The sequence below is a fragment of the Tachysurus vachellii genome, chromosome 15, assembly GCF_030014155.1.
Source record: "Tachysurus vachellii isolate PV-2020 chromosome 15, HZAU_Pvac_v1, whole genome shotgun sequence".
Classification (NCBI taxonomy): domain Eukaryota; kingdom Metazoa; phylum Chordata; class Actinopteri; order Siluriformes; family Bagridae; genus Tachysurus; species Tachysurus vachellii.
In genome coordinates this window covers 10,658,109-10,682,173 of record NC_083474.1, presented here as the reverse complement: position 1 = coordinate 10,682,173, position 24,065 = coordinate 10,658,109, and the positions used below count along the sequence as shown (strand labels likewise).

Here is a 24,065-nt window from a genome sequence, read left to right as displayed (position 1 = left end):
GTGCTGAAAAAGAGCCTCTGGACTGCGGTCCTAATTACCTAAAAGCACGAGTCAGTTGTGCTTAAGCCTCATGTTTTTCTTCTCCTTTTTACTTCTTTTCAGTTTCATTTGATTTCCAGGTCACTTTAAAAAGTTAAGTTTACTGTCAGTCAAAGGTTCAAAATTTGTCCCAGGCCTGTGTCTAAATGAACATTCTGATTTTGCTTTATAACGTACATTCAAATATTTATCATCTCCTCTCTTTCTCTCTTTTTTCTCCCAATTTCTACCTCATTCGTTCTCCACAGTAGCTTTTTTAATATCTCTAACTTCATTTTATCACCTCTGCTATTTTCTGCCTTATGCCACGATGCTGACAAATGCTTGATTCTGATTGGTCAGACCATACTGATAAATTTTCATGACAGCTCTGATAGTAGTCCTGGCTTCAGGGAAAAATCACAGATTATTGCATTATCATTTCTATACTTACACAGAGAATCATGTAGTAAATAACATTAAATGTCACAAAAATGAATAAAAAGTATGGCATGTTCTTATTTAATAAAGAAAAATGTAATTATTGGTATAATTCTGTAGTATGAAAGGACTTATTTTATTGGAAAATAATCAACTTGGGGGTGATGATGGCATCCTCCATCCATGCCCCTGCCATCAATGATTTGTTTTAACTATAACGGCACACCTTAACAGTCACGTGATTTTCCCTATTTCTCACACGACACTTTCTTAGGTTCTTCATATTCATCCATTTTCAACCTCTTTGTCAAGAGTCTCTCTGCTTTCTCATCCATCTCTTTTATATTTTTACTTTCCTTTTTTTCCCCCATCACGGGTCATTATCTTGTTCTCTCCTCCCACACTAGTTTTATTGCCAGCATATTTGAAAAACCGCCTGTGTTTTTCTAATAGCAACAAAATGGCCATGGTATGGGACTCCTGAGTGAATTCAGTAGGAGCTGATATAATTATGATCATCAGCACTTAATGATAATGTAAGAGGAATGTATGCATGGCTCACTCTTCTCACCTTCTCTATTTCTGTCTCTGTCTCTCCCAGGTCTGAATAATTTGTGTAACTTATATATTGTGTGTGACTTATATGTCAGCCAGCTTTAAACAGAGTCTTATGTAGGGCCATGTGCAAACTATGAGGGTCTGAGGTTTTTACAACAATGAGAGTAAATTGTGTAGATTAGATGTGTTGAGTTAAAATCTCTCTCTTTCTCTCTCCCTGTCTGTCTGTCTGTCTGTCTAACTCTGTGTGTGTGTGTGTGTGTGTGTGTGTGTGTGTGTGTGAGAGAGAGAGAGAGAGAGAGAGAGAGAGAGAGAATATTTTTGGAAATAGTAAAGATTTTTCAATGTAAGGTTTGAATTGACATTGAGGTCATGCATTTCTGTGCATGAAATCCCTAATCGTATATATATATATATATATATATATATATATATATATATATATATATATATATATATATACTGTAATCTTCCAGACTAGACTAGAAGCAGTAGGAAGCAGACTAGGTGTGTTAATAATCCCGCTCACACAGTCACTGCTTCTGCGCATGCATGCAGAGTTATACTTCTTTACGTATTGTCTCAAGCTTGATATGACTGTGTACCCTTTGAACACATCTCCTGATTATTTCCCACTAGAACGTGACCTTATAGGTTACACAGATGTTAGTAACATCATAACATTTAAATATTACAGTAGAATGGTAAAGGCTTGAGGTCACTCAAAATGTCAAATTAGGGTATAAATCCCTGGATTAATAAGTGAGAAAGTATCCATGTGTCATGTGTGTGTATTTGTGTGTGTGTGTGTTTACAGTTCCCATAGATGCCACGGCAGGGATCAAGATGCTCTATGTGTTTGTGGACATCCAGATGGACACAGCTCACTTCCTGGACACACTCCGGTTCAATTTCCCCCCAGGACACTCCCTCGCTCTCGTCAGCACCATCCAGTTTGTGGCAGCACTACAGGTGACCTTTGCTCTCACAACTTTCTTAGTTGTGACAAACAAACATGCTGTGTAACACTAGTTGGTTGGCAGACATTTATAGAACTGAAAAATATGATGAGCTCAGGATATAGAGTTATATTTCTGAACTGATTTGTTACGAAGTTTTTAGGCCTGTGTTTTCATTCTGTATGTCTTTTTAAGTAGATAATTTGCAGTATGTAATCCCCAATATCAAAAGAACCAAACAAATCGTTTTCTGATTTCGACACAGTCTAGGAGAGTCAGTTTAGGCGAGTGGTTTGGTTGTCAGTTTAAATATATACATCTGGTACATTACACAGTGAAATAAAACAACATTCCTCCAGGTCCATAGTGCACTAGGAAACAACACAGAAGTACATAAGACCACACAGAACTAAATAAGACATTCACAGGACTACATAAAGTGCACATGTACAAAAAGTGAGCAACAGTAAAGTAATTAATAAACTTAAATTTCCATACTATAATCATTAAAAGAGGACAATTGGCACAGTAAGTCCCAGTGCAGTGCTGACAATTACACAATAGGTCACTGGGTAATGAAAGAACTCTGGTGAATTCATTTATTTTCTAAAATCTATAGAGGAAAATAGAAATATCGATGATACTATGAAACTGATTTTGTTTGTGCTAACGTCTTTAAATGTTGCAGGAAGTCACATTTAAACAAGCCTCATTTAAATGAAGAGTGTGCATGTTATTTTAGTCTTTTCGCTGTCCTGATATGATGTACTAGCTTTGGAGTTTAATAGTAAACAAAGACAAATTTCTCAGATAACCTACCTCTGCTTTCTAAGTCAAATGTGTATGTATTTCCCAGACTTTCTTATTGAGTACTGACACTAGCCGTTGTGACTAGTGTTTCATCCACCCATCCATTCATCCACCCATCCATTCATCCACCCATCCATCCACCCATCCATTCACCCATCCATTCACCCATCCATTCACCCATCCATTCATCCACCCATCCATCCACCCATCCATTCATTCTCTACATCACTTATTCTTCTGGGTCGCATGGAATCTGCAGTCTGTCCCAGGAGACCCAGGGCACAAGGCAGGGTACACACTGTACAGGATGCCTGTCTAACACAGGGCACAATTGCACACACACACACACACACACACACACACACACACATACACACTCTCACACTACAGACTATTTAGAGATGCCAGACAGCTTACAATACATGTCTTAGGACTGGTGGAGGAAACTGAAGTACCCGGACTAAACCTCCAAGGCACAGGGAAAACATAAACTAGACACATACGTGGCAGTAGTGAGAATCAAACCCCAACCCTGGAGGTGTGAGGGAAACATGCTCACCTCACCACCAAGCCACCGTATCCCAATGGATAGTGTTTCTATTTTCTTCAACTCTCATGTCACCTTCAAACCTACCGTAAGGTCTTTTTTGTGTGGCATCTGAATTTTGTAGATCAGTAAGGATTTTTGAATGTAAGGTTTGAACTGATTTTAAAAAAGGGATCATAACAACATTCAAGACAACAGTGGAAAGTTTTAAAAAATAATCAGAGCTGAACATTGCATTCCAGACGTACATAACATACGTAGGTGGGTGTGTTAATAATCCCGCTCACACGGTCACTGCTTCTGCACATGCATGAAGAGTTAAGCATCAAGTATAAGCCTGTCTTCATTGTCCCACACCAGTGGGGATTATTTTCCTTGTTATGTTTTACTTCTTTACGTATTGTCTCAAGCTTGATATGACCGTGTACCCTTTGAACACATCTCCTGATTATTTCCCATGTTAGTAACATCATAACATTTAAATATTACAGTAGAATGGTAAAGGCTTGGGGTCACTCAAAATGTCAAATTAGGGTATAAATCCTTGGATTAACAAGTGAGAAAGTATCCCTGTGTCATGGAGGAAGCTTGTTTCACTCTCCTAGATTAGTAGCAGAAGACTCACCTAAACTAAATTGGGGGAAAAATCGACTTCAAAAAAATCTAACAGAAAAATGAATCATAGCTCACTGTTGAGCTTTATATTTATTCAGAAAGGGCTCAGTGGGTCTAGGCTCAATATTGTTATTCAATATTGCATTTAATTAGGCTCCCTTGTATCATTTTACTGCCTTTTATTAGTTAGTCCATTCTTATTGCCTGCTTTATTTTTTTATCTCTCTGCTTCTACTTTATTTCTTTATATCAGTCTTTTTATTATTCCTTCTGTACAATAGTTTGTCAACTTGAGTTGTAAGGCTGGCTGGCTTTAGGACTGCACACAGTGTTCTTTATTATTGCAGTATTGGAGGTGAAGACTGCAATATGGACGAGAACACACTAATACTCCACTGCACGGATGTGTTCTGTGAACATAATGACTCAGGATTCAGGGCATCAGTTAACTTTTCACTTGATTAATCATGGTGTTGATGTTATTAGCAGATCAAACCCAGGCAGTCTGTAGCTGTTACACATCACAGTTTTACTGGTTTGTGTTAATCTACTGCAAGAGGTATAGTAATTGAGACAAATGTTTAGTAATGCAGTTACTATTTATGTTGACATAGTGCTGCATCAGCTGGCATACAGTAGGGAGATTTATATATGAGCAGCTATTTAAATATTTTATTAATTGTTTTAAATTTATTTGTGTTATTATTATTTATTATTATTATTATTCTGGTAACTGTTGTGTGGGGCAGAAGTAGTGCTGCTGCTGGTGGTAGTAGTAGTAGCGGTGCTGGTAATTATGGTGTGGGGCAGTAGTAGTGCTGTTAATTGTGGTGTGGGGCAGTAGTAGTGCTGTTAATTGTAGTGTGGGGCAGTAGCAGTACTGGTAATTATGGTGTGGGCAGTAGCAGTGCTGGTAATTATGGTGTAGGGAAGTAGTAGTGCTGGTAATTATGGTGTGGGCAGTAGCAGTACTGGTAATTATGGTGTGGGGCAGTAGTAGTGCTGGTAATTATTGTGTGGGGCAGTAGTAGTGCTGGTAATTGTGGTGTGGGTTAGTAATAGTAGTATACACTCTCACTGTGCCTTTCTGTTTGTGTTTTTTTTTTTTAATTGGCAGCTCTGAATTCTCTGGGACAGTGTTGTCTTACGCAGTTGTGGTTGTTGCTATGTTGGTGTTTGTAATGCCTGTGTTGTCTTTGTGCCACAGTTGCTGTCTAGGCATTTGTATGGTGCTCCGGGTGGCCACAGTGGGTTAGCCATAAATTTGTTTTATTCTGTCTGAGCTGCTTGGTTTAAAGCCTCCAAATGATTTCTGTCTCCGACGTGCCTTTGCTGCTCTGCTGTTAATTTGGAATGTTGCTCGTCTCGTTCATCTTTACTTGAAGTGCAGGAAAGGGTATCTAGGGTCACACTCTTCTTTCTCTCTCTCTCGCTCTTTCTCTTTCTCTCTCTATACCTCTTCATCTTCCCAACAACAGCAATATGTCTGTCTCTGTTCCCACAGGCGGTCAGTGCAGAGCTGAGGCCGGATTACGAGGTTCTTGTGCCTCAATGTCGGCCGCTGTCTCCGGGAGAGATCCTGGGCTGCACCTCCCCTCACCTTGATAAGCACGTCAATGCCATCATGTGAGAACATAATCTCTTCATTTCTCCTTCTTGCAGCATGTGTGTGTGAGGCTGTTTGTGTGTCTGTGTGTGTGGAAGCAAAGCAAGGCTGGAGGCCATACATCAGTTTTAATGAAAAGCGCATCAGTCAATGTCTGTGAAGCACTTGAAAACACAGTTAAAGGAAATACTGTACACTGAAAGAGCTGGGGCAGGTATGAGTATAGATGATAGAGGTACATATGAAGTATGGACTTGTATTCTTCTATATCTCTCACACATCACCATGAACCATCGACACACATACGCCTGGTGAGTCTCTGTCTCACACAAACTGTATAAATCACTTTTCTGTGACCAGTGGCATCAAGTATGCTATTCACTTTCCTCTCAGAGAAGAGAGCGCAGATACAGAAGGGCATACTTGTGTTTCTGCTCTTATTAACACACATGTGCCTCTCTGTGTGTTTCACGGAAGAACTAAAGAGCTTTGAATTTTCTAAATGACAAATTGCATATTATTGTGTGTACATATCTTGGGAAAATTGAATATGGAAAATTCATCCAGTTGTTACCTTTCTATATGCCTAAGAGTCTGTTCTTTTGACAAATCACCATCTCTCTCTTTGTCTGCCGGTGGCTTTAACTACCACCAGCTACCTCACACTGCCTACAGCAGATCTGAGTGCCATTACATTTGCCTTCATGACTAACACAGTCACAGCTGAAGAACATACAATAAAAGACCCATTGCTAAAGGTTTCAGGCTTTAATGAACCTATAAATGAGTTTTGGCAATAAATGTAAGATATCTAAAGCACTGTGCAGTCATCCTGACACTTCTCCTTGCAGCCAAAGCACACCCATACACTGAACCCAGTAGTGCTTGGGTTATTGTGTATTGTTTTGGCTTTGTTCTGTATTCTGTATTGTTTTGGCTTTGTTGTGATTTTATGATTTTAACAGCTTTTTAAACCATCTGAGTGTACGAGAAGCACAATTTCACCGTTCCAGCCTTTTTTTTTTTGCCACTTGCAGCATGCCACTAGAAGCTTATACAATTCACACCCACGTTTCTGACTTGCCACCTGTATAAAAACAAAAGCTTTACAGAAACATTCTACTTCACCGGTCATTACAGATAAATGATTTAGTCATACTTCCAAGCTTGTGTTTGATGTTCTGTAACACAAGCTCCATCTCAGTGGGTTTTAGTTCCCAGAAACTGAACAACTCCTAAAGCAGAAACTAAAACGCTTCTGGATCTACAGCCTAGGATTCAAACTCATAAGGCCACTAATGTATAAAATAAGCAAACAGTTGCTTACTCTTTGTTTTCTGCAGTCAGCAAACTGCATTGTGGGTACAGGAACCCATTCCGTTACATGGGATTTCCTGAGCTCACTGCATAGGGAATTTCGTACCACATCAAACATACCTGGTTGCCTATATTGCCTACATGTTTGGGGAAAAAAGGTTGCATGTTTGGGTTTGTGTGTGCATGCATAAGAGTTTATGTTTGTTTGTTTGTTTGTTTTTTCTATTGCAGTATGCAGGTGGGTTAATTTGCATGAGCTCATGTGTGGATGTGGACGTGTGAGTATATGTGAGTGTGTGTGGGTTGTAGAGAGTGTGTAGGCCGTGGTGGCATGGCTCTGAGCAGATTCTCTTGCTGAAAATTAAAATTTCATAACTATCATCAGTACCTAGTTATTAGCATCTTTTGATGATCAGTATGCTGCTGCCTCCTGCTGATTTCTCTAGTTGTAATCCACAAGTTTAGTTTTTGTCTACTCTAGTTAAGCCTTGTTACTTGCCCGCAGACTTAGAAATACCTAAAGGCTCAGCGTGTGGAAGTTATTTTCTCTTCTTCTAATAAATACCCTCAGTCGTTCAGAATGTGATGATGTGGCATTAGGTTTCTTGTCTGTAGGGTAGTAGGAACTGCACTTATGTTATATAAGATAAATAAATCAACTAGTATCCATTAAATGGACCATGACTAGAAGTTAATTGGGCCAATATTAAAGCCAATTTGTTTGCTATGATTTTAAGATGGTCTTATGCTCCTTATAATCCTCCCAGATTATCCCATGATCTTCCAGTCCTAACACTTTATTCAATTGGATTTAGTTATTTGCCACAAAGCGGCTTTACAGTAGTCTGGATGTAGATTTTCTTTTCACCTAATGAGCACACTAGAGGCATAATCGCAAGGAAAAACTCTGAGACAACATAACTTTAAAGGAACCGTATTTAAGGATACTGGTGTACATAAAACCAAATAGTGGGAATATAAATCAATAGCATGTGCAGATGTAGAAAAGTTAAATCAAACATTATTAAGTGTTCAGGATGTTCAGTACAAGCATATTTTGAATAAGAGAATTTATGATTAGAGAAGCAGTTCTGAGGTATTAATCTACATTATGAAGGTGAGAATATTAACTGTAATCAGGGAAAGACTTAACCATGAACTGTATTTGTGAAGTGCAAATCTTTTGGGTAACCATGTGGGACTATCCATAGAAGCAGAAGGTGCAAAAAGGCTCCAAGTAGAAGTAGGGCATGTATTCACAGTCCTATCATGGATGCTATTTAAAGTTGTAAATATTAAACATGTTTAATATTAACAACTTCGTATCCTAGAATGTTCAGCAATGCCAAGTGCCTTGCATGAAAACATCATTTTTACTTTGAGACTAATATCTTATGGCATCCAAGCTTAATGCTGTGTTGAACTTCCCAACTTAGAACTCAGCATTTTTTTTTTTAACTCTGTGCATTTAAGCTATAAAATGGGTCATCATTCATGCTGTGAGCATCTGCACTGATTAGATGTCACTTGCCGGACTCTGGGATTAAGGAGTCTACTTTAAACTGGCATTTTCTTTGGGTTTTTTTGTTATTTGTTATTTTGGGGTTGCTTTTTTGGTCCCCTAGTTAGAGGTTGGAAATTCACAAGCTTTACACAAAAATGCAGATTTAATGCAGTGCTAATTGAAATTTCCTGAATATGCTGTGAAGTCAGACTTTTAAGGTCTGAGTGTCTGGACCATTTTTAACAGGTCTCATAGCACAGTCATAGCAAAGTCTTGTAGGGTGAGAATGTGTAGATTGAAAGGTGATTTAAAAAGAAATCTATGAAAGTTTGAACATGTGTGTGTTGTGAGAATATTCTTGTATTGAGGCACAGGGGAATGAGAAGTGCTTTTCACAGGTCTTCCCTTCCTTTCAGCACACACATGGATATATAGTGTGTTACCTGAACAACACCACACACAATCCACCATCTCGCTTTAAACTGTGACGTGAAATCTACAAAACAGAGACGCAAACTCTAATTCAACAACCTGCCCTTTTTTCATAACTTGCATTATTACAGCCATTATATCATGCACTCCCAAAAATAGCACCAAGATTAACAACTAATTAAATTTTAAGCGGTGGTGTATTTTAGAAGATATTTTAGTATGAATAGAGGATGGGTAACAATGACCGTGAGAAAGAAGAACTAGTGTTAAATAATAGAAAAGCTTTTGCACTTTGTCTCTGTAGAGTTGAGGGTAATATACAGCTACCTCTGTGGGACGGAGGGAGAAGTGGATTGGGCGTGTGGATTGGGACCCTTGTCGTGCTGCTAGGAGCGCTTTATAGAGCAGGGAGATCTGACTCATTACAGTAATAAGCTTTTCTATTGCTGAATGTGCCATGCTTTAAAGGAGCTTTAAAATTCTGAATGAGAGTGTTTTTAAATCTGCAACCATGAATGTACTTCTTAGTGAAACCTGTACAGAGCTTTAGCGGTTCACTTTGTCATTCCAGGCCAACATGCCTCCCTATACACAGCCATGCATTAAGGCCACAGCTCTGGTCTATTAAACTCTTTTGTGCTCATAGTCTCTAATGGTCTAATAAAGTATTTTGTGATTTCGCAGCAGGACTGCTGAGGTATGCACATTGCCATTTCTGTCCACTCTGACGTGAGTGTGTAACAGCTATTACATTAACGTAGCTGAGCAGTGGACCATATTGCACAGGGTTTGAATGCATGTGCATTTTGCTCAGCCTTTTGCTCTTTCAGGTCCAGAGGGATGCCACTCATTGTGAGTCCCGTCCAGTTTTTCGAAGGCTGGCTAATTAAGAGCCCTATTTTCTTCTCCCCTAGGCCTCATTCAGAAGCTCCATGGTTATATTTCCCACTATTACCTATGGCACATCTTCTGTTGTCAGCTTTTTCAGGACTCGGCATGTGAGCGATTGTGCTTAAGTGAACATTAAAGCTCTTAGAAGGAATTTCAATGTTCACTGTTCGCACTTTTATAAAATGTATTAGACATATGTTCGAATAGGTCTTCTATTGTGACAGTACTGAAAAAAATGCTGGAGACAATTCAGCATGGACCTGGGTGTTAGAGGCTGTTCTTATTTTGGGGCTAAGTTTAAAAATTGTCCATGGCCGCTAAAATCGAGTTTTAAAGCGAGTAATCAAAATTACATCTAACCATCTTCTGCAAAAATAGGTCATGGCAAACATGTTTAATGTAGACTTTGTATCTATGATGTGCAGAACAGTTTCTGATGTAGCAAGAATTGTACTGTATGCTAGTACTCGGGGTTTTTTTTTACTTAAATAACTATAAATAATGAGTGTGTGTGTGCCCTGCGATGGGTTGGCACTCCGTCCAGGGTGTATCCTGCCTTGATGCCCAATGACGCCTGAGATAGGCACAGGCTCCCCGTGACCCGAGGTAGTTCGGATAAGCGGTAGAAGATGAATGAATGAATGAACTATAAATAATCACTCCTCTGTCATATACCAGGATTATTTCTCTGTTAGTTTCAGGTTCTGAGTCTGTATATGGAAATAAGAGCAAGTTCTGGCTCTGTGTCTTTATTAAACCATTTATAGGAATAGGTTTTTATCTATGGGTGTCACAGACTTTTTAGCCCTCTAGCTAATGAGTTTTGACATCTGGGTTATACATTCAGGTCTTGAATTGATTGACGTATTGAGCCTGTGAGTGTGTCAAACACGGTCTATGTCTGACATAATACTATTGTGCAATGTGAACATGTCAACTAGAGGATGTTTACAATTTTACCTGCTAATACTATATGAAGCTAATATAAACAAATTACTGAGAGGATAGCTAAGTCACATCTTTAAATGTTAATAATCATCACAGCTAACCAAAACCAGAAATTTCAGAGATTTTACAGCAATAATTACTAATTCTAAATATTTTCCATCTAGACAAAACTTCTGAACGGATTTGTGTGCATGTAAGAGTGTGCGTATGTCTTTAACAGTCAACAACCTTAACAGTCCAGTGTACTGAGCTTTGTTTTCTTTCTGAATCCCTCCTTCCACTGACTGATATAACATATGTTTGCCAAGACAGATACCTTGGGGATGGAAGATTTCACTTAGAATCAATCATGATCGCCAATCCAGATGTCCCAGCTTACAGGTAAACCTCAGAGGCCCAGCACAAAGAAATGATCACTGTTCATAGTTTCTCTGTTCATTAATGACAGGCTAAAGGACTAAAGCAGTCCATCAGTCGCTGTAAGTGGACATCCTAATGAATGGAAATCATAAAAAAATCCTAATGCTGCCACTTTTAGCAGGTATACAGTACAAACGGCATGGTGGGTAATGTAAGGAACCAAATTAAAAACAAACCAACATGTTAATGAAGTATAAATTTATTAGATAACTCAGAAGCTGGTTACAAATGAAATCTTGGAAAATTAATGTGATTTACAATAGGATAATAATAGATTGTATTATAATATGACATGATAAGATTTTTCTCTTAATGGCATGTATTCGGCTTTCCTGTATATGATGGCAATGCAATGAATAGTTGTTTTTTTTGCAGGTATGATCCCTACAATAAGGTTTTCTCTCGGGAGCATTATGACCATAAGGCCATGCGCGCCAACAGAATGCAGGCCATAGAGACAGCACGCTCTGCCCAGAGGTGGGGTCTGATTCTGGGCACGCTGGGTCGCCAAGGCAATCCCAAAATCTTAGAGGTAAAAGATTCATCTTTGTTAAACATACACTCCTCTCCGAAAGTACTGGAAAGCAAGACCAAATGTATTGTTTTTGATAAAAGGTAATATAAAGATAAAAATAATGAGATGACAGATCATAGTTTCAGCTTTCATTTCCTGATATTTACATCTAGTTGTGTTAACTTAGAACATGGCACCTTTGGTGGCAGGCCACCCAATTTTAATAGTATTGGACGAGATAGTCTTAAAGTAAGTAAAAGTGGTTTGATTGCATTTTGTGACCAGTGATGACATTAAACAATTGTTGTTGTTTTTTTGTTGATTAGTGCTTTAAAATGGCTTGCTTTTCTCCCAAAGGCATCTTTTTGAACTTCATGCTGGTTTGTTCTTCTAAATAATTGCAGTATACACAAGTGAACCCCAGGGCTCAAATGAAGAGTATAAATTGTAAATTGTGATCTTTCAGTTGTTTAAGCAGCCAGTCTAACAGAGCAGACCTGGTAAGAGTCACTTGTTTTTAGTCACTTGTTCCAATATTTTTGATGACTTGGGGGGGAAAAAAAGGGCAGGTTCAAACAAATGGCACCATGGTTGAAGCAAATACCAGGAAATAAAAGCTGAAATTCTGATCTATAATTCTTCTTTTGATGTCGAACTCAACACACACACACACACACACACACACACAGATAAGAGATAATACTGCTATAATAATACTATATACATATATTTTTTTCCTACCAAATTTCAGATATCTATTTAATAAATACTTAATACAGATACCTACAAGCACCTACACCTTATATTCTTTTTGCTCTACTGAAATGTGCGTGGGGTCTTAATCAGTACTCAGGTCTGGGAGGGGGTCTTTTTCAACACCCCATTGCTCCCTTTGCCTCTTTTGATCTGCTCATTTTTGTTTTTCTCTCATGTATTGTGTTTGACTTTGTTTTGACTGATCCAGTCTTAATTGGTATGCATAGGCGAAGGGAAACAGAGACTCGAGGATCTTTCCAACATCTCCCATTTTGCTGTCAAATGAGATTTTTAAGCCAACATGAATCTCTCTCTAACTCTCATAACACTGTGTCTCCCAAATGAGATCTATATGAATTCCATTCTGAGACAAATAGACATTCGGATGGATATTCTGATGGAATAAATCTGTAGCCCTTGTCTGTTAGTCTCTGAGAGAGCAAGGCATTAGTTACTGTCAGCCTTCAGCTGTCAAACTGTCACTTGTGAAAAGAGTTGTACTTGAAAAATTTAAACTAGAGATGATTAGGTACTTAAGATAAGGTAAATAATAAATACTTAAATAAGTCTAGTCAACTTTACTTGTACTGCTCCTTATTAGAATCTATTCAAAGCAGCTTCATGAAGGAGTAAACATGGAAAAAGTGTAAACTAAATAAAATAAGGCAGCAAAGGGCTAAAATAATATAACAAAGAAACAGCTAATGTTAACAGTCCCAACTTCTATTGCTAAACTGATGGCTAACATGAGCTAATTTGGCAGATAGTTAATGGATATCTAGTCGTATTCATTCACTGCCACAGCTAGCAATCCAGCTATTGCTAGCTTATTAGACAAAACTTCTGGAAAGATGTCTGGAAAGAAGTCACTCATTTCCAGTCTTAGCTGTTAATGCTAGGAAGTTAGCTAACGTCAGCTAAACTAACCCAATTTTTAAGAGGATTCCTAGTCAGATTTTGAAATGTTCATATTTTTCACCGATAAAGGTTATGCAGCATTTTATACTAACATAAGTTAACCTGACAGTACGCGCACACACATTGAAAGTCTACTCTGGAATTATTTTAAAGTGAATCTTCTGAGTTTTTCTTCATTCTTAGAACAAATTAAGCCAAGGCCATGAGAGTATAAACTGTGTGGAAGACATTTATCCATAAACAAGCTAAATAATATAGAGCCAGGTCTTGCAATTACATATAAGTCAGTAATAGTAATTTGTAATCAGTGCCAAATTTAGTTGGAAGGGAATGTAAGTCAGATATGGGTGATTTGGCTGAATTTCCTGGATCTGGAAGAAGTCTGGCAGCAGTACTATGAGTGAGCAGGTGAGGAGACTCTAGAACTCTGGAACAAGTCACGTTCTAAATATATATATATATATATAATCAGTCATTACTTTCATACTAACTTAAATGAAGATGTGTTTGCTATAAATGCCACCTGCAATAATCTGTTCATTTACTGAGTAAAGAGAAGAGATAAATGCGCCACTTTTATTTATTTGTTGTTTGTTGAGCCTTGGGGCTTTGAAGCCGTTAACAGCTAATGTTCACTCTTGCAATGTTCTTCACTAGAAATATGTATAGCCCAAAGGGTTTGGAGATGTGTGTAATGTTCTCCTGCTCAAGAGTTATGTATTCATATTGCTTGCATGAAGTGTAATGTAGTAAAGAGGATGGGTGAGCAAGAGAAGATGTTGGAGAGGCTGTGCATGCACAATAAAAAGTCTCTGGAAAGCCTTTTGACTTAAAATGAGATTAAGATTCATATATTGTCTATGTATATATATATATATATATTTATATGGTGAAGAATTGAATGCTCTCTCTGCACTGGGCATTTCTTTACCTAGAGGAACAAACGTTTGTAATTGTAACACACATACACCAGGTGAGAAACACTACTCAACTGAAAATGCACCATAAATCTTTGCAAAGTTGCAGTATGAGAAAATAAAGCAGGCATTACGGAGAATAATGTGTCAATGTAGCTGGTTATAAAGTAATAATGATATTTTGTCAAACCATTTGTGTCTATATTGCAGCCCAGTATGTAATGGCCTAGTTCTAAAGTTTAAATGAGCTTCAGTACACAGGTCTGTTTTTGATTTTCTGTCTGGTTTGAGGTATTTGATGTCTGGCAGCAGGATGAGTCCTGCCTAAAGTAGCAGTGTGACCATTTTTTGTGTGGAAAGCTAGACAGCCCCGGGTCATCTGGTATTTTGCTGTGATGAATAAATTTATAGTCTTATTTCTTTTTTCCACCTGTATTAACCCCACATTCCCTCTGTATTTCTCTGTATTTCTCTGTATCTCTCTCTCTCTCTCTCTCTCTCTCTCTCTCTCTCTCTCTCTCTCTCTCTCTCTCTCTCTCTCTTTCTCTTTCTCTCTCTTTTCTTTCCTTTTCCCTGTCTAGCATTTGGAGGAGAAACTGAAGGCACTTGGCAGGTCATTCACCAGGGTGCTCCTTTCAGAGATCTTTCCGAGCAAGTTGGCGCTGATGAAAGACGTTGACACGTGAGTCTCATGCCATCTTGATGCAGAATCACGTTCTCATTTTTACGCAATTAAAACTCATCTCATCCCCCTTCAAAAGATGCAGCCTTCCCCAAAACACAGGGTGCATTCATCTCAGCTATAGTGCCCCCTTGGGACTTGTGAGCACAAAAAGATAGAGATGGGCTTAGTTTGACAGCCAGGGAAGATAACACTCGTGATGGCATGGCGACTTTTTTTCATAACTCGCCATTGTTCTTTTACCTAGAGGGTACTGTGAGTGTCATTCAAGATGTCAGTTTAATTACTACTAGCCTTGGAGTTTTTCTCTTTAGCGCCTTGTGATATTGTGATGGGCAATGTCATGCATATTGTGTGTTCAGATGTTATTCATTAAGTCACGTCACATCAGACCACACACACCAGATTTCTTTCTTACCCAATATTCAACACAATGGAGTGTATGTTATGTGCATGGCAGCTCTGAAAAGAACTTTCGGTGAATGTTTATAGGCAAACTGTAAGGGTTTTCCGTCTCTATTGCATAAGCCTGCTCTGAATAAAGGAAACCACAAACCACTGCACATGGAAGCACACAAGAAGAGCACAGATCCTGGGATACTAGGAAGCTATACCACAGTTAAGTCCTGGAAGCTATAGCGAAGTTAAGGCGAGTGGATTTGGACGCTTGCCTCCCATGTGACACTCTCATACGCCTCTGGGAGCTACGCTGCATACATAATCCCAGCAGGACGTAACAGATAGAAGCTCACTCTCCAGCCTGCTTTCACTTTTCCTCTGCCAAGTGCCACCAGCATCAGTAGCACATCATTTAGTGTGTTACATAGCTTCTGGTATTAGCCTCATTTTGAACAATAGCACGCGGTGACGTGGACTTTAACCGGTTGACTTGCCTACAGAAGGCTGAATAGAATAATCTTCTCAGGAGCTGAGTCTGATCCATGCCCCCGGGTATGAATTCTGAAAGTACTAGACTATGCAAAAGAGCAAACAAAGATAACGGTAGAGCATGAAGTCCATACAAACCATGTAAACATCACAACACTTTCATGCAGTAAACTATTGCTCGATCTCATGGATATTTTAGTTGCATATAAGCATTCATTCTAAAGCACTACAGAAAACAGTAATGACAATTATTCTTCAAATTTTAAATTCTCACATCACAGAGTTCTTTCTTGATCTGTGATTCATAATTACTTTGAATGAACTGCACTGGAAATCTCAACAAATATCCGACTCCCATGAAGTTCTTATATTCACCTGCTCTGGTGTACGCCTGACCATTTACTGCTGCTCTGCATGCTAAACTGTGAGCAGAGGGTGAAGTGGCTAATTAAAATGTATTATTGCCTAGCAAACTGAGGAGCGAGGCAAGTTTCCAGGCCTTCCTGGTGCAGGGAAGCCCTCCCCTTTTCAGGGCTAATCACATCTCTCTCCACTTCTCACACTCCCTCCTTCCATTCGACTCTTTCATCAGGAAGCCCGTCTCTCATTGTGGCGGTGGGTGTAATGATGAGCTGAAGAGGCCTCTCATCATGGCCGTATTCAGTGGAAGCCAAACCGAGGCATCATTACACTGCTTTGACCTGTCATCAGCTCAAAATTTGGTGTTGAAAGGAGTACGAATCCTCCTACACACCTCCTACATCTTGGAGGAGTGTGTGTTCTACATGCCTTTACCGCCTAAGGGCAATGGGACAGCTGATGCTGCATCTGAAAGTACGGAAAATTAATTACAACACCCGTGTTTGCAGCACCTCACACAGACGAAGCTAATATTAGCACTTAAAATTACTCGCAATTTTTTTTGCTCAAAGTAGCCTGTTTCAATCCACATGGCTCTCCAGAGGTATCCTTCTTACCCCCCTTCCTCCTCCTTCTCCTCCTCTGTTTCTTCTCAGCCTGCGGGCTTGTGGGATCCTGAGCTGTGTACACCCACACACCTTCACTTTCAAATCTTCCCTTCCAGCTTACAGTGGCCTCCACTGGAGACGCTCTCAAGTTAAAACAATGAGAAAGGCTCAGAGCCCGGTCTCAGTATGCACTAGTTGTCCAACGTGACTAACGATGTCGGGTCTGAGACTTTCGGAGGGGGATACGCTACTGTGAAGGAGGATGTTGGTCGTTTTTCAATCAATAAGTGGTTAGCTGGTCGATTGAATAAAGGTGGAAGCAGGGCTAAGGGATCATTTTAGTTGAAACCCCTTATCAATTCTGCAGTTCAAATCGAAGCAAGTGAGTGTGGGAGAGAGGATGTCAAGATGTCAACTTGCCCACATTTCACAACTTGAACTTTTTTACGCCTCCAGATGACGTTGTATAATGCTGAACAAAATGTTTTTCCTTCAGGGCTTTTTTTTCTTGTATGTGATCAGTTTGTTTTTGTTCCGATCATTTTGGACTTGCCAATCAATATTCCAATAAGTCTGTTGGCTAAAATAAGAGGTCTCTAGGTGTGAATGTGTCTGAATGGGTCCCCTATAACGGACTGGCTTCCCATCCAGGGTGTATTACAGCCAGTGTCCTCAAGATCGACTCAAGATCCGATGCAAACCTGGTTACTGAAAGCAAGTGAAGGATGCTGAAGTTTGGGAAAAGGACAGTCTTAACTAGTTTCAGTGAATCTGTACCCAGAATCCTGGTCTTTACTGACAGGACTAGAATTTGATATGATCGTCTCTGTTGAAGTCTGTCTGCCCCATGGCTCAACTGGGTTATAAAGAATAGTCAGCTGACAAGCTTGTAGCTTTTACCATCAGTTTGAAACCCATGGCCATAACCCATTCTCCTCTGACCATTCTCATTAACAAGATCTTCAGAAAACTGTCACTTTATTTTTTTCTTTTTTTATTTATTAACACCTTTCTGTGTAAACTTTAGTGACCATTGTGCATGAAAATCTTTGGAGCTCAGCAGTTTCTTAAATACTCAGACCAGCCTATCAGGCATGTACAACCGTGCCATGTTCAAAGACGCTAAGATAACGTTTAAAGTGGGCCTTGACCTGTAGCTTAATGGCATTTCTATATGATTGATAGACTGGGTAATTGCATGAAGGGTGTTCCTATAAAACTGGTCACTGAGTGCATATCAGCATTGTCTTAAATACATTCCTCTGAGTTATTGAGATTTGGATTAAACCCACAGATAACTAGCTGAACAGGATATTAGCTATATAAATGATAACTATAATAAATATTTGAGAACTGGAGTTGTGAATTTTCAGAAATATACAGATTCCCTAGCTATGCATCACTAACCTCTGGGGGTTCCTGGACCCCACTTTAAGAACCACTGGTAGATCTGTCCTCAGCTTCACCACCTTCTTTCCTTTCATGCTATGTTTCCATCTATTTTATTATTTCTTTTTCTCCTTCTCCCTATTTTGCCTACTGTTTGTGCTAGTTCTATATAGACAAGAGTATGCTAGCATATTTATTCTGGCTCACCTTTCCACTGCCTCCTTTCCCCTCTTTCCTCCTCTGTTTCTCGTGTTGCGTTCCTTTGTACTGCCTAATAAAGATGCAGCTGCTGAAAGCAAACATCTCTGCTCCATAGGGTTGTGCAAATGTACTTTCATATTTGCAGCAGGGGATTCTGAGCTTTCACACCAACATGGTACATTTGCACCCGAGCATGGACTTGTGCTCTCCCATTTTAATCACGTTGATTCTTTTTCTCGCCCTGCTTCTCTTTGCAGATGGGTACAGATCGCATGTCCTCGACTGTCAATCGATTGGGGCACGGCATTCTCCAAGCCTCTGCTGTCTCCCTATGAGGTACATGCATCTTACATTCACCACCTTTCACTATTAAAGCAGAGAGAGGAGATCTCATTACACCTGCCACCTGGACCTCACTCAGCACAGCATCCCAGTACTTATTTATGCTTTGATATAAGCCAGAATTCCACTTTTCCGAGAGGGAAATTGAATTGCTTGTTACTTTTATATGCATGAAGTGATATCCCTGTGATTAAAAGGCAGTGCTCTAGTTAAGATTTTATTGAAGGGGTTCAATTTGGTGTGATCCCTGATCTTCTCTGTGTTAAACTTTTGGATTTAGTAAGGACACCAGGGCTGTTATTAGTCAGTGGATAATGATTAGTCTCCTAATTGAGGGCCTGTTTTGTACAAGCTGTAATTGTAATTATTTTTTTTTTATATCTGACACGATAAAAAGAAATCTAAAAAAATATCTAGCATCTTTTTTAATTGAAATGTGAATCTAGAGAACTTTTACCTCATTTTGAATTTATGAGGCTCCTATTGAGCAGTGATGCAGTGAGATGGTTGTCCAGCATTAATGGTGTAGAGCTTAGCAGCCAAGGGTGCCAAAACTTTAAACTATGTGTACTTATTTATATATTTATTTATTTTCACATGATAAAAAATGCATTAGAAAAACAAAATTGCACCACATGATGCGCTAGGGGATGTTATCCACAGAGTTCGCTGCGATTTATCAGATGTACTGTATAAAAATGCACTACATTAGTGGCATTATGATTAAAAAATTAAAAGAAATGTCCCATGAATCTTTTTTTTTTTTTTCCCCAAAAGAATCAAAGTACATTTCTTTAAGTATCAAAGTAAATTAGAACAAGTCTGAAACATTCATGAAAGTTCACGAAAAACGATGCCATTGCTTCCTTGATATTCAACACAGTTTTTCACCTTCCATAGTTTATGCAATGCAGAGGCTAAAATCAGCTCATAATTACAGTCTCATTAATATTTTACTTCATTCCCACACTAGGTTTATTCATTTGGACTTAACCCAAAAAAGAAAATGATGTGCTTAAGTAAAGTAAATCTTATTTCGTGCCTGTGAGTGTGTGTGTGTGTGAGTGTGTGTGTGTGTGTGTGTGAGTGAGTGTGTGAGTGAGTGTGTGTGTGAGTGTGTGTGTGTGTGTGTGTGTGTGGAGCGAGTGTGAGTGAGCGAGTGAGTGAGTGAGTGTGCGTGCGTGTGTGTGTGTGTGAGTGAGTGTGTGTGTGTGTGTGTGTGTGTGCGTGTGTGTGCGTGTGTTTTTGCACTCGCATATCTATTGATCGGTGCTGCATATTTCTTGTTGAGAGATAAGCGTTCTGCTCTCTGCTATGGTACCATAGTGCCTCTCACTGGCCAGCTGCCTGTATGCTCTCCTTTTGCTTCACTCTCAGAAATATTCACTTGCTTTCCTTCTGTCTCCCATTCTAATGAGATTTGATAAGTGCAGTAGTACATTCTGATTTATTTCATGATAAAGCTGGTACTGGCTGCCATCAGGTTCACCCTGCGGCAAGTGTTTTACAGATCGAGCCTCAATAAAGCCCCGTCACTCCACAGATTTCAGCTGCCATCTAGAATATTACTGTTCACCCCCTAAGCTGTGTGTTCAGCTCTTCTGTGGTCATGTGACTTTGGGACTGAAACGTTCCTGTATTTCAAGTAGCACTAGAATGAAGCTTTTTCCTGATTTGATATGCTCCCATTTTCTCTTTTGCATTTTTTCCCCCTATATGCAAGGCTGACAGGATGTGTGCTGAATATGGTACAGGACCAATTCAAAAGAGAACACCACATAATAAAAAAAAACTCAATTTCCATGACAGCTTGGGCTGCATTAAATTCAGGGTACAACAAATGGCATTTATAAGACAAGTGCTGCTCTGCTCCAGCCCTCCATCTTAGTGGTTTTATTTATTTATTTATTTATTTTAAAAACATTCCTCCCATGTGCCTGCTTTTGCTATTGCAATAGCAAGCAGATGGGAGAGAGACTAAGAGAGATAGAAGGGAGCCAGTGGTTATTTTCAGTGCATCTCATGTTATATTTATAGTCAATAAGACACAGTTGTCAGCATAGGGATTAGGGAACAACTAGCACACAGGAGTCAGGAAGCCACAGACCGGGATAGGAGATGGAAAGGCAAAGTGGGAGCATAATAGTAATAATAGTAATAGTACAGCATGATAGTTAAGGCTGGGTTTATCAAGAGCTCAAACAAAGAGAGAGGGTGGATGGATGAGGCTGTAAAAGCAATAGCAGGGCGTCTGTGTTTTACTGTGAATACGATGAGGAAAATCCATCAAATCCTGATTTATTATTTGTAGCCGTGAGACACGTCTCCGTTAACAGACTCAGCATGAGGATTTAAAACTTCCATTATAGAATATAATGCTGTGCCTCAGTCTGCTCCTTTTTTTAGTGGATGCACTGGAATGAATATCACGTTAAGGATTGATGAATGCTTTCTGTATGTCCTCCGATTTATTGAGTAGAATTAGTTTTTTTTGAGGTAATATTGTAAGAGTCCTCAGGACAGCAGTTCATAACCAGAATGTGTCATCCTTTCTGTGCTATTAGAGCTGTGCGTTCGAGAATATTTCATCCATGAGGCAGGCTGACATGCCCACGAGCCTAGAAAAACATGTATTGATTCTTTTTTTTCCTTCAGTGTTGAGACTACTCTTAGGAGCTTTCTTCTCTGATTTTAGTCTTGGAAGAATCTATGAATGTTCTTGGCTTGCATCTAAATCCCCAATCATGAGTCACAGCAACTGGCAGATCCATTTTGAGCACTGCATCTGCAAATAGATGCTTTGAAATAACAATAAAGACTTAGTGATAAAGACTAAAGCATGCAGTGTACAATCAGGGCAGTTTTAACAGCTTGATAAATCCCAACTGAAGCTTTATGGGATTGGGATTGAGTGCATATTTGTGCAGTTTTCTCAGCCTCTGTGTTATTAATCAGCAATGTATATGTTGTATACAATCTGCTATTTTATGTTAATAGATGCTTATCTGGTTTGTTTAGTATTGGATGTTTAAAATAGACTGTTATCAAAGAAGCAGGGGAAACTGGAGCAGTTGGAAGAAGGCAGATTTTTATAAATGATTCAAAGGCTCTCTCTCGCTTCGGTTTGCTCTTTAGGCAACAGTGGCTCTGCAGCAGACACGATGGCAGGAGGTGTATCCCATGGACTTCTACTCCAATCAGAGCCTGGGGCCTTGGACCCCTAATCACCCAGACAACCAGCCCCAGCGGCCCACACGTAAACAGAAGGTGTGTGTGTGAGAGTGTGTGTGTGTGTGTGTGTGTGTGTTACATACATTATAGTGACTCCTCAAGCAGAGAGGAGGTCGGGGTGAAAAAGGAATCACGAAAACAAGTGTTTTTTAACTTTAGTCCTCAGCACAGTTTGGAGATTTCCTTACTCCTGACATTCTTGATCCAACTGATCAGCTCACTTTTGACTGCTTAATGAGCTGGGCTAGGTGTATTAAGTGTAAAGAGAACGTCAAACTGTGCAGGGAGTTATTCTGTGGACTGGGGTTCTGAATCCTTCTTTTATACAGAAATCATTTCAATTGACATTAATATCATCTAATAAACACTGTGAAGCACCTTTTTAGTCATGTGGCTACTGTAAGTGTATAAGAATATACAGAGCCATTTTTTACTTCACATTTATTAAAGTTTAGTGTCCAATCATCTCATGTTCACGTTTCCTCCCATTATTTATTGAAATCTTTTTTTAAGAAGTTTACCATTTTTTCTTAATGTAGCTCTTTTCTTACATTTTTTTCTTAATGTACCTCTAATCTATTGTGATGTTGTGTATTATAAAATATCTTGTTATTATGAGACAATATTTATGCTCTGTGAGCCCATTACGAAGGTCATATGTTAAGGTAGAATCATGTTGGATGTGTTACAGATTTATTATTCAACATTGAAGGTCGCCATAATTGTCTGCTGTATTATGTTCAGCCATCACATAAATCCGTAATCAGCAGATAAAAATAAAGTGTAAGCGCCTCCTGTTGTGTTCTCTCCTCTTCTGCAGAAGGCAGACTCACACTGTGAGCGCACGGTCCCCTGTGGCTGCCAGCGCGAATGAACAGCACGCTCACACAGCAGCAGCCAATCAGTGCTCAGCCTTGCCGTCTGCGGGAAACAGCCAATCACAGGCCTGCGTGCGCCTCTGTTGTCAGAGCAGTGGGGATATGGGCACACACAAAGCACTACACCAAATCTGCCCCTCTCAGAATACAGCAGAGAGTGGTTCTGTGTGCCGGCGTGTCTGTGTGTGTGCGCGTGTGTATGTGTGTGTGTGTGAGAGAGAGAGAAGGACAGCAATGACCCTCAGTGCACATTGTTTGTTTCATATTGCAGCATGTGGGTGGCTTGTTAAATGTAATCTTCTTGTCTCTGTGCTAGAAAGATCCTGCCAGACACTTTACATTGTTGACCTTCATCCATTCGATTGAAAGGAAAAATTGCATTGCTCTGAGCAAAACAATACACTTTTCCCTTTTAGTTCCGTCATCCATGGCTGTGTGACACAAATTGCAGAGCATGTCAAAGCATATTGCATTATGTGATTTTTACCAAACACAATATTTCATGTCTAAAGCCAAATTAAATATTGGAACTGGCCAGACTGCCCATGTCTAGACTTTTTATGTTCTGACTGGTAAACATTAATGGAGGCCATCCACATTTGTTCATTTATTTAACTTCAGTAACCACTTTATCAGGTTAGCACGTTCGCCTCACACCTCCAGGGTTGGGGGTTCGATTCCCGCCTCCACCTTGTGTGTGTGGAGTTTGCATGTTCTCCCCGTGCCTCGGGGGTTTCCTCCGGGTACTCCGGTTTCCTCCCCCGGTCCAAAGACATTCATGGTAGGTTGATTGGCATCTCTGGAAAATTGTCCGTAGTGTGTGATTGTGTGAGTGAATGAGAGTGTGTGTGTGTGCCCTGCGATGGGTTGGCACTCCGTCCAGGGTGTATCCTGCCTTGATGCCCGATGACGCCTGAGATAGGCACAGGCTCCCCGTGACCCGAGGTAGTTCGGATAAGCGGTAGAAAATGAATGAATGAATGAATGAATGAACCACTTTATCATGTTCACGGTCACAGAGGATCTGGAGCCATGCCCAGACACACTGGATGGGACGTCTTTACAGATGAGAGAAAAAGTTTGCGTACCTTTGTGATGTGTAAGTGATATCAAAAATTATTGCGTTTTACAGATATTCATTCATTCGTTCATTCATTTATTCACTCACTATCACACAGGATGATGCTGTGTAAGATTTTTAAATCTTTCTACTCACATGCAAGTAATTCGACACGTTATTATTATTCAGTAATCTGTTATAATCATTCAATAAATTTAAAACATATATGCAAAGCGAAGCTGCTCGTGTCATCCC

At 39.5% G+C, this 24,065-nt stretch overlaps 1 protein-coding gene across 1 annotated transcript in view; it reads left to right on the top strand.

Annotated features, from left to right (window-relative positions):
- dph1 (diphthamide biosynthesis 1) overlaps positions 1-24,065 on the top strand; it is a 90,258-nt gene that overhangs the window by 65,977 nt on the left and 216 nt on the right. Inside the window, exons 5-12 of the mRNA XM_060887958.1 lie at positions 1,835-1,989; positions 5,453-5,574; positions 10,959-11,027; positions 11,442-11,598; positions 14,753-14,853; positions 18,557-18,635; positions 21,777-21,908; positions 22,693-24,065. The exon at positions 22,693-24,065 is cut by the window's right edge and continues 216 nt beyond it. Coding sequence (XP_060743941.1) covers positions 1,835-1,989; positions 5,453-5,574; positions 10,959-11,027; positions 11,442-11,598; positions 14,753-14,853; positions 18,557-18,635; positions 21,777-21,908; positions 22,693-22,746 — 869 coding nt within the window. The 3' untranslated portion in view covers positions 22,747-24,065. The remainder of the gene's footprint in view (positions 1-1,834; positions 1,990-5,452; positions 5,575-10,958; positions 11,028-11,441; positions 11,599-14,752; positions 14,854-18,556; positions 18,636-21,776; positions 21,909-22,692) is intronic.